The sequence below is a fragment of the Eretmochelys imbricata genome, chromosome 5 (genome assembly GCF_965152235.1).
Source record: "Eretmochelys imbricata isolate rEreImb1 chromosome 5, rEreImb1.hap1, whole genome shotgun sequence".
Classification (NCBI taxonomy): Eukaryota; Metazoa; Chordata; order Testudines; family Cheloniidae; genus Eretmochelys; species Eretmochelys imbricata.
The window spans coordinates 30,899,214-30,911,001 of NC_135576.1; the positions used below are offsets into that span (position 1 = coordinate 30,899,214).

The 11,788-nt window shown below is 40.2% G+C and overlaps 1 protein-coding gene across 1 annotated transcript in view; it reads right to left on the minus strand.

The window, feature by feature from the left end:
- Positions 1 to 11,232, minus strand: part of FGF10 (fibroblast growth factor 10) — an 80,244-nt gene extending 69,012 nt beyond the window's left edge. The window contains exon 1 of the mRNA XM_077816265.1: positions 10,803 to 11,232. Coding sequence (XP_077672391.1) covers positions 10,803 to 11,142 — 340 coding nt within the window. The 5' untranslated portion in view covers positions 11,143 to 11,232. The remainder of the gene's footprint in view (positions 1 to 10,802) is intronic.
- Positions 11,233 to 11,788: the final 556 nt, after the last annotated feature.

Sequence of the window (11,788 nt, forward strand, 5' to 3'; positions counted from 1 at the left end):
TCTAATTCCCCATTGTGTGTGGAAGGACCAGAGACTACATAAATACTGGTTACCACTGGGTGGCATGTACAAAAGCTGCAGTGAAACAATTTCAGCCACATTACTCTAAGAAATTGTACGCGTCTTTTGTGGGTTTGTGACTTCACACATTCAGGGTGAGGGTTGTGTCTAATTAGCACAGTAGCTCGCATACTTTTAATTTATAAAGACAGTTATGTTAGAAGAATCTGAGTGACTATGCTAATGTAATCCACACCTGCTTGGTGTGCCACTCTGTCCCCCTCTAGTGGCACCTAAACCAGCTAGAGATGGATGAGTCTGCTACAGCCTGGGCTAAGCAACAGTAATCTTCTAGCTCATGCAGTAGAGGCTCATGCATTAAGTTCCAGAGGTCCCAAGTTTGATCCCAGCCAACGCTGACTGGGGTCTGTCGGTGTTCCACTAACTCCTGCGTTGAGCCTCAGATCATTTTGAGTGTATATCAAAATGTTTCCAGACTCCTTCTCAAAACCTTAGTCTTGTCTACACCCAAAAATTGCACCAGTTTAACTAAAATCATTTTTTACATCAATGTAATTAAACCTGTCCAAACCCCAATGTGGACACACTTACATTGGTTTACACCTGATTTATAATGATTTAGCTCAATTCAGTTAGTATGAAACTGACTATACCAATACCTGTGTTAATCCTTTGAGCATGTCCACTATGCACTAGATGTTTCCAGAAGCCTTAGGAGACTCAGACTGAGCTGAGTATTTGTGCAGTTAAAAAAGTGACATGCCTTATCTGCAACAAACCTGCCTCGTGAATGCACATTCCATGCCCTGCGCTGGCTATACGTCCGTCGCCCTCCACACATACAGAGTTTGCAGCTGCAAAGTTTGTGTTTGTGTGTGAGGGGAGGGGGTGGGGGGGGCTACAAAAATATTACCTTTCCCCAGGTTCTACACTGTCTTCTTGAGACTGTTTGATCATTCCATGGCAATATCCCTCTGAGCCCTCAGTGTGGTGATGAGTAGGGAACAATACGTTTCAACAGCGGTGCTGGAACAGTTTGTATAATGGGGGTGCGGAGAGCCATTGAACCAAACTGTATATAATGGAAACCACTTCAAGCTAGGGAATGCGGCAGCACACTCAGCACCTATGCACTTAAACTAAGAACATCTCCAGTCCCTTCAGTAGGATTTTACCCAATGGTAGATTTTCGACATTGCTAAATGAAGGCAAAAGAGAAAAATCACTCATTAAGGTAGATACTCGTAAGTAGCAACATATCTGTGCTCTTTTCCTATATTGCTCTGAAGAGGCTGTTGCTGTTATGGGGAGTGTCGTCTGACCAAAGGCAGTCTGCTTTTTTTGATACGTAAAACAGCTACAGTACATGCTAACAATCTATAATGGCAACAATGTGATTATGTTTATTATTATTGCTGCAGTATTACATTAATATATGTACTGTCCTTTTTACACATATTCTGCATTTGTAGCCTACTACCATATTGAATCAAGAAGTTAATGGAATTAAAAATAAAACTTGATACTTTTATAAGTTATGTTTTAAGGTCAAACATCAACCACGACAACACACACAACCTCTTGCTCTTACTTGTAAACATTTTTTGTACTCGCACTTATCTGTAATACTTTGTATGCACTATAAGTCACCCTGGATGAGGGTGTCTGCTACGCAAATAAGTAGTAATACTGTAATAACCTAAATGAAAGTACTATTCCACATCAAAAAGTGTATTCTATTGATACAGGGAGTATCAAATTGTAAATTAAGAATGGATAAACTCACTCATTTCTGGGGACAGAACTCAGTTAATTTGCTCAGCTTCTTCTCAGTCACATTTTTGTTTTGAAGATGGGATTCAGTGTCCCAAAGAGACCTGTAGACCCTGTCACCAAATCCTTCTAGCTGTGAAAAGTTCCTAAGTGTGTTCAAAGACTCCAACAGCTTGGAATTTGATTCTGATGAAGGTCCACCTCTGACAATCTCACTCTCTTGATTATCTCTTAGTTTACAAAATGTTTCCTCAACACAAGCTTATTTCTCTGGCCTTGCAGCAGCGCTCAGTAATTCTTCATTGATTAGCTCTCCAAACATGAGCAAATCCTCATCTAGTCCTCTTTCTCCATGTTGACCCGGAAGTGGAACATTGTTCAGGGCAGGGCCGGCTCTAGATTTTTGGCCGCCCCAAGCTCCGAGTGCGCAACTGCCCAAGCAAAAAAGGATGGCCAGAATGCCTCCCCTGGAACTGTGCTGCCCCAAGCATGTGCTTGCTTTGCTCTTGCCTAGAGCCAGTCCTGGTTCAGGGGGTCGTCAAACTCTTCAATATCCTCGTCTAGCACACCTTCTGCTAGCACAACGTATTTACCTTTCCTGAAACAGTCGGAAATTGTTGTCAGCTTTACATCTTGCCATGCCTCAGCAACAAGATGAATGGACTCTAGCAAATTTACAATTTTCAAGATTGTCTGAACATCTATGTTAGGGTCCACATCAAGAGCAACAATAATCCGGTTTGAGTTAGTCTCTAAGGTTTCACTAGTACTCCTTTTCTTTTTGATCATTCCCCTCATGTTCTTAATCACATCTTGATCCAGAGGTTGCATCAAAGATGTAATGTTAGGGAGGTAAGATTTCAAGCTGAATGTTTGTGAGAACCACTCCTTGGGATGTGCAAAGCAGTTATCCAGGAAGAGGCATCTCTTAGGGTTCTGAGAGCGAAGCTGACGATCCCACTTTTTTAGCCAGCTGATGAAAATTTCACCTGTATCCCAACCAGTCGCTGAACTGACATAACTGAGGGGAAGTTTCCTGAAATCCTTTGGAAAGCATCTAGGTAATTTTACCTTCCCAGTCATGAACAGCAGGCGTTTGTCATTCCCATCCAGTTACCCTGTCCTTTGAAGCTTTCCCTCCTTCTTGCTTTTTATTTTTTTTTCTACATGTCCTCTGTCATAGAGCCTTTCAGATAAAGTCCTGTTTCATCAGCACTGTAGATGTCAGCGGGGAAAACTTTTCAGGAATGTGAGGAAGTTTTTCATACTGTCACTGCTAAGCCGCTGGTTTATCCACCCACTGTTTTTTGCCGTGCTCTTCTTTGAAAGTGATATTGAAGCGTTTCTTCCATCTGGCAAACCAACCGTCACTTGCCTTAAAGTTTTTTAATCCAAGTGAAGCAGCAAGCTGAAGGGCTTTTTCCTTGATTGTGGGTCCAGTAAGCAGTGCTCCCTGTGCCCTCTTCTCCTTGAACCATATAAAGAGAACCTGGTTGACATTAGGAGCTTTTCCTTCATGCCCACTCTTATGGCAGTTATTCGACTGTCCGTCTTCATATTTAGCCAAAAGTTATCCTTCTGCTTCAGTATTCTGCATGCAACCAACCTGTGCAATTCCCATTTGATTGCAACTTGTTTTTGAGTAGCCCCTGGAGTTGGACAGTCTTGGATAATCTGTACTTTTTCTTTCAGTGAGAGACTTCTTGGCATTTTGTCCGTTTTTGCCACACAAAAAAAGATACAATCTCACAAATGTTGCTCTTGTGCGGTGGCTATGTTACTGAGTGGACACTTCATGTTAGGGAAAAATGTTCCCAGAGGAAATGTTGCTGGTAAGCAGCAGTTGTTCTCCCAAATTGTTGCTGCAAACAAGCATCTACTGTACAAGCATCAAGAGAAACACCATGTGGAAAGCGAGAAAGAAATTAAACAGCTTTTTGTTTCAGCATGTTTTAATTTTTGAAGCTTGCCCCGTGTGTGAAAATTCCTCTTTAATCACAGAAGATATACAATATTGACAGATTATTTAGAGCTAAACATGGAAGGAGATAGGCTAAAGAATTATTAGCCTAACTATAAAATAAGGTAATGCTTTACTACTTACACTATGAATCTATCAAGCAATAATTGGATGCACGTGTTAGTAGCAGTAAAAAGGCATTGTCCAGTTCTCCACCTTACATGGGAATATACTTTAAGTGTTTTCTTTGATTTATGGTTCCAATTAGAACAGAATGTTCAAAGAAAGAACAAAAGTGACCTGATTTAAAAGCAAAAAGAGTGCCTTTAAAGCTATTGTTTTGCATGTGACCTGGCTCACATTTAAATTAATTGAAACTCACATTTGTGTAAAACTGTACCCCCTCAAAGAATTAATTCAGTTTTAATAATCCATTCAATGATGAAAGTGTACACACTTTTTTCCTTTAAGATTTTGGTGTTTATAGACAGAGATGGCTTTCCAGGAAACAGGTTGATTTCTTCTTAAAGCTTTGGATGGCATGTTTTCTGTCTGATTTCTTCTTTATTCTATATTGTAAAGCATCTTTGCTCATTACAGTAAGTTGGCACTAGCAACAAAGGCAACTAGTACTGTGAGAAAATCATTTTCCCAGTCCACAGAACCAAGTAATAAATACCATTTATTCAAGCATCTGAATAATAAGAAGCCTTAGACATTAAAATATTGGAGAGCCTTTTGCACTAAATATATCTTTGGGGTAAGAGAAGGATAATCTCTTTGTTAGCCGTGCATAGTCTGACTAGTAATAATAGTGCATATGCCAACATAGAAATTAAAGTATATTGGTACAGAGTCCATTTGTAAATCCTCCGTCCATTACACATCAAAGAAATTGTTTTTCATATCCTGGGGTGAGTGATGCCAATTTTTCATTTAATTCCAACAAGATAATATCTGCTATTAATATTGACAAATTTTGGAATTGTATAACTATAAGGAACACTTGTACTATTTTAAAGGCAAACGAGGTCATAAAAGTCTTTAGAAATAAGATTTAAAAAAATACCCTGGAACAACACACTTTAACCCTCCACTTCTTGCTGCAACTGCACAGAATATTCATGACATTAGATTTGTGTGTAAACTGTAATTTTAATTCAGTACATTTTTTTGAGTAATTAAAGACTCTGAGTCTAGCTTCGGAAAAAAATGGATAGACTCTAGAACTACTCCCATAGTGGCTGCTTAATCTCTATACTGACTTTGTTGGCATCGTTTCCACCTCCTCAGCTGGAAAACTTTTGAGGAAAAACACAATATTGTGGTTCAGAAAGGATTTTTTTTCCCATTAGCACTCACGTGAAGGAGGTTCTATCCTGTTTGTGTTTAACATTCACGAATCTTCAATGTGATAAAAATAATTGGAAACAACCAATAGCTTATCTTGAGAAGACACAAAGGGTGGAAAGTCATTGTTTGCAAATATAAGCTCTCTTTCAAAATGTAAGGCTCTGTAGATGAGTGAAAACTTTATTCCTACAGGACCTGATCCAACTCCCAGTGAAATCACTGGCAAAACTCCCACTGACTTTATTGGGAGCTGGATTGGCACACAAAATTGGAGACTCAAGAAGGGCATCTGAAAACATTTAAAATGCCTTCTTTCAAGATAGAGATTCTTACACTATAGTGGAACATGCTTGAGAAGTTTCATACTGCCTTGAGCCACATTCTACGGTCCTTACCAACTCAAGACTACAGAATCATCTTGTTGAAATAGTGTGGGATATGTAAGCTTACTTGTCCTTGGTCTCATATTCTTCGTAGGTTCTCAGGGTGATCCCCACCTAATGCTGTCTTAGTCTTCTTTTGCAAGTGGCTATAAATCAGATTTATTAAGACAAAAAGAAAAAAAAGACTTCTTACAACTGTAAATTTTAAGAAATTTATGATGACGCTACACTATCAGTGTGGAGGGTCCACATGGTGGGAATGCAGTCAAGGTAACAGGAGTGTCATGTAGACATTAAATAATACAATTCCTTCCATATACATAAATCCCAAGTGTCTGTGCTTGTATGCTGATGGTTATAAATTATGTAACTGAACTCCAGGAACAACCTAGACTTAAATGAGTTACCAGTTAAGTAATAAAAATGTATAGATTTCCTTCCCGGGAAACAAAACTATTTATTAGGAGGCAGTATATGATTTCCTGAGGTCAATATTTTTTAAAAAATTTTGAACTGTCAACAACAAGTAGTAACTCTTTGTAAAAAGTGACACAAGGGAAATACATGAGCCTGGAAAGCAGTCTTTCATTTAAAAAAAAATATTGTTTAATATACTTAACCAACTCTGAAAGCGTTAAAGTGATCTCATACAGTCTGTTTTAATAATATCAAGTATCAAGACAGCACTGTTTGCTCAATGTTCTAGTCTTCTATTTAAAGTTGCAGCTATCTCACTGTTATTTACAATCAAATTAAATGGTTTTATTACACCTGGGAACAGTTAAACATTGGCTGAAGGCTGTAAACAATTACAAGAGACAATGAAATTAGTAGATTTTTCTTAAATAGTCATGTATCCTTAATCTAATGTGCCACTGTTAACATAGGTGACATTGATGTAGATTTTCTTTGTGCATTATATATCTGATCCAAAGTTCACTGAAGTCAGTGCAAAGACTACAAGGGCCCACTGAAGTCAATAAGTAGGTATACTAGAAGATAAAATCTCATCTGCTGTAAATCAGTGTGATTCCATTGATTTAAATATAGCTGCATCAGTTTACGCTAGCTCAGAATCTACCCCTATGGCGTCAGCCTAATTTGAGTGTAAGCTCTCTGTGGTAGTGGCTGTACCACCTCCGACAGTATGTTTTGTACAGCACTGTGCACATAGAGCCTTACTGCAAGTGAAAGCCCATGGGAGTGAATGGGAAACCTTCCATTGATTTCAGTGAGCTTTGGATCAGGCCCATAGATTTCATTCAATAAATAAATACATACATAAATAAATAATCGCTCCAATTCTGCAATCCCTATTCTGGTTGCAGAACTTAATAACTACACAGTTCATATTTTACCCTCTGCCCTTGTTACTGCTATCCCAGTTAACATTCATATCTTCAAGGCCTTCAGGCAGTTCCCTCTGTCGTCAATTTTTTATTGTTTTTGATAGTGTAATACTAAAAAAATTTAATGTATATTTACCTTAGCCAACTCATCATAAATTATATAGGCCAAAATTCACTCTCCATTACACCTGCGCAATCCCACTAATTCCAGTAAGGTGCAACTGGGCCACATGTCTACACACAGGAATGCCTCTATCTTTACATATGCTAAAAGCTCAAAACTCTTCTTAGCCATCTCAGATGTCAAGTTATAGGCAATACTTTTGTAATTACTCAAGGCTTTTGTTTCACACATGCTCACAGTCACTGGAGAGCACTACAGCTGTTTTATTCACTTCTAGAAATGGACTTATCAGGAGCTGTAGCAAGAGGACCTTGCAGCTGCAACACTGAGGTAAGAACTAGTGCTGAGTGGTAGAGTTTCAAGGGCAAAGCTCTAGATGTAAAGAATAATAAAACAAAACCTAAACTCTCCTATTTATATCTAGTGACGGATATACTCCAGCTATGATAAATTATGAAAGCTCCCCCAGACTTCTTACAGAATAGTCATAATTCACCCGTTCCCGTTATCCTGGAGGTATGTAAAGGCTGAGGTAACAGTTCTGGTGTAATCAAGTTGGAAAACATCTGCCAAAGTAAACCTTTATTTAGTGCATACTATATAATATTTATAGAGCAAAGCTATGAATGCTTCTTGAGCCATTTTAGGAACTGGAAACTGAATTGTACTTTCTGAAGGTTTATCTTGACTTTCTCCGACTGCTTCTTTTACTTCATAGCATTTCACTGGCAAGCTGCCATTAAAACTGTTGTCTAATTACACAGCATATCAGAAGCTTGCAGCCCCATAGATAGCATTTTGTGTAGTATAACTGGATTTTAAACATTATCATCTGAGTGAAAGAAATTACTCCCCAGATTAACATATTTAAAAAATAAAGCCCTGTGTGTCAATAGCAATCATTATTTGTTTAGGGAAATGTGATTTTGGATGAGGAACTTATTTCAGAGGTTAAACACCCTAATATTTAACAGGCTACAATTTGATGGGCTCGTTAGATGACTTACCCCTTAGGTATGGCAGGAGTTTATTCACGTGTAATTACACATTTAGACAATATCTTAATGATGATATGAAATACTTCCACTGACTCAGTCCATCTGGAGATTATGGTGGTGTTCTGATTACATAGCCACATGTTAAATTATGATTCACAGAACCTATGCTTTTCACTTACAACATTTTGATATGGATGTTCTTGAAATACAAGGCAACATAGGTGGGGATCATTTAACACAGTTGTGCGCTTTCATGAAGACATGTTAATTTGCATTGATATGTAGTTAAAGAATAGTGTAGATGTTTGACTCTTTTTGATCTGACAGCAAAAACTTAAATACTTACTAAAATATTATATATCCAGATGGGTTTGCTTTTTAAAGGTATTCCAATACTCTGCTTTAAATAACTGACTTCATTTAAGCACTCTCAATTTTTCATTTTGAAGAAACTGTGCCCTTCATTTACTTTATGTAAACTTTGCTGACAACAAGCTAGAATTATTTTGTAGTTCTGAATTAATGCTTGACTTACATCACCTGATGATTACCTGTTTTGTTCATTCCCTCTAAAGCACCTGGCATTGGCCACTGTAGGAAGACAGGATACTGAGCTACATGGACCATTGGTCTGACCCAGTATGGCCGTTCTGAAGTTCTTATGTGCATGGGGGGAAAAACAGGTAAACAAATCCATGTTTTATTTAATTTTTGGCACTGCGGACAAACATTCTGCAAATCTGAAAATAGCTATGAAATGTCAGCAAGAATATTAACTGCTTTCTAATTTTAATTATGTGTTGGGTGAAAAACAAAAAGACCTAAGCATAATGCCAGATGGATTAAGGGGAGTTGCTCCTACTTAAGGACTGTAGGATTGGAGCTCTGATCATGTGTATGTTTGTGTTTCCCTTTATTCTCTTTCCTCAGATAGGGACCCATCCTGTAGGCACTTACACATGTAGGTAACTTTATCCAAATGAATAGTTGTACTGATTAAAATAGGACTACTCACCAGAGTAAAGTTACTTGCCTGCATAAATGTCTACAGAATCAGGCCCTTAGTACTTCCCATTCCCTTCCTGAAGCAATATGCTCACACAAAATCTATTTACTTTACAAATAGAGGAATACACATTTAGAAACACATTTATGAGAAGTGCAGTACTCTGCTCTATTAAGAAACATGGTACAATAAAGGTAACAGCTAAGTACAGGCTAACCCATTGAAATGAAGTCTTCAGCATATGATTGTATCTCATAAAACTATTTTCTATGAAAATTAAAAGACTACATGGTAAAGCCAATCTGCTTTGACACCTAAAGCATTACAAACATAGGCTTAACACTGCAGAATTAACACCTGTGATAATATAAAATATAAAAATAAGTTGCTAGTTGTAGCAAGTGGAAGCAATGACACAAGAACTCAAATGAAAAAAAAATGCTTATTATGGAGGTGTAAAGAAAGAATGCAAGTACCGGAGAATTAATTGTAATCTTTTTTTAATATATAACATGGCATCCTGCCAAACCACACTCTGTACTTTACTTACTGTTTCAAGCAGCTCTCATTTATTTTTTAGTTTAGCAGGGCATATATCCCTAGGTATATCTGGATTTACAAAAACAACCTAAGACCAACCAGCTGCTCTTCACCCATAAGATCAGATAAAGTAGCTGTCTCAAACATTGGTATAGCAGGGGCTACCTTTTCAACACAGGGATGTCTGCATTTAAAAGTACACTACGATGTATTGTGATTTCCTACAGTTCCCCCCACACGCTTGAGACTATTCATTTTCTTGCCTGCACAAAAATTACATTTCTCAAGACTGACTCCCAAAAATATATGACCAGAGACACCATATTACTAGAAGCCTAATTAGTATGGAGCGAAACGTTCACTCTGCGGGGTAAACTACAGCCATCGGAGCAGCCTGGTGACTTTTACTTTGAAAATATTTCTTCTTTAAAACGCGATGACAATGAAATGTGTGTGAGGTCCGCATGAGTACAGCCCCAGATGTTTACGATGCAGTGGAAGTACAGCAGTGCTGCAATCTGAGAGCTTTCCGAAGAAAAGAGGACAACAGGACACCGCAAAGCAGCACATATGCTATTGACCACGCAGACAGGAGCATCATGTTACCAGAGAGAAGGCAGGGCAAAGACAAATAGCAGCGCTGGTGCCTTAAAAGTTAACTTCATGGGCTGCAATCACCCAAAACGCAGCAACATGCAGGGACAGAAATCAAAACCAGAAAAACACTTTTCACGGGATGGGGAGTGGAAGGATTGGGGGCGGGGGCGGGGGGCGAGAGAGAAGTAGATAAATCTTGTGGGGCTTAACGGGAGGTGGGGAATCAATGTATTGTTTTAAACCAGAGTTCACATCAAACCATTCTAATGACAGGGGATAATTGTTTTCAGACTCAGTAGAAAATACCCTCTCTCCACCCCCACCCCCCTTTACAAATCTTTCTAATTTGCTTTTCTGCCAGCCCAGGAAACCAATTGTGTTCACTCAAACCATTTGCAAAACAAATTTCTGGAGAGAGATGAGATGTGCAGATAGGAGAAGGATGCAGCGAGCAGAGTCCAAAGAGACACCCCCCTACCTCTCTCTCTCTCTGTCACCTTCCCAAGCAAGTGCTCTTGAGAACTAAAAGTTTGGATGGCGGGGGGGGGGGGGGGGGGGCATGTGAGCAAACGAGATGCACCGGTAGTGGGGTGACTGTCCTGGTTGTGTAGGGCTTTTCAGGGGAGCGAGGGGTGTGACATGGATTGGGCTCCCTCTGGGCGCTCAGGTTTTAGGGGGTGCGGGGAGGCAGTACTTACTGTACGGGCAGTTCTCCTTCTTGGTCCCGCTGACCTTGCCGTTCTTCTCAATCTTGAGAAAGTACTTGTTGTAAGAGTAGAGCTTCCTCCAGCGCACATCTCCCTGGAGGTGATTGTAGCTCCGCACGTGCCTCCCCGCACTGGCAGGCGAGGAGAAGGATGAAGAGGAGGAGGAGGAGGAGGATGAAGAAGACGCGTTGGTGGCCTCTGGGGACCGCATGTCCTGGCAGATGACAGACCCAGAAGACACCAAGAAGAGCAGCAGGAAGAGGCAGCCGCCGCTGCAGCAAGGCAGGTGGGAAAAGGCGGAGGCACCATTTGTCAGTATCCATTTGCACATTGTACTGAAACGCTGGGCGCTGGAAAATGTCTCATCAGAAGAAACATACTGGAAGGGTAAAAGCTGGTAAAAGGCAAGTGGAGAGCTGGTGGCTGCTGCTTCTGGTTAGAGCCCCCTGAGCTGTGATCTGGCCTGAAGTGAGTGCACCAACATCCATAACTCGGGACAAATCGCCTCAGAAGTTGCTGCCTTTTTAATCCTCCGAGTCCTCCCTCACGGAAGAAAGTTGGTGGGGTGTGTGTGTGGTGGTGGTGGTGGTGATGGTGGTTAATCCTCTCTCCTTTTACTCTCACCCCCCCTCCCCAACCTGGTCTGAGGCTTCCCCGTGGTTATTTCGTTCTCTTCCTCCCTCCTTTCTTTACCATCTTAGATGCAGAAAGGTCTGAAAAATAGATGACAGCAGAGTGAACAACGATAGCAACAATAAATAACGACTCGAACCCAAGGGGGGTACTGCAGGGGGTTTCTTGCCCCAAGCCCACACACCCTCCCCTCCTCCCCCCCACACACACTTGATGGCTTTTGCACCTTCTTCTGATTTCCCCACCCCCTTTCCTTGGCAAAGCGCAAGCCAGTTGTACAACTCGTCCCCTCTCACTGACAGCCCAGAGGAGGCAGTTTCTTTGTTTTGCTTTGAATCCTCCAG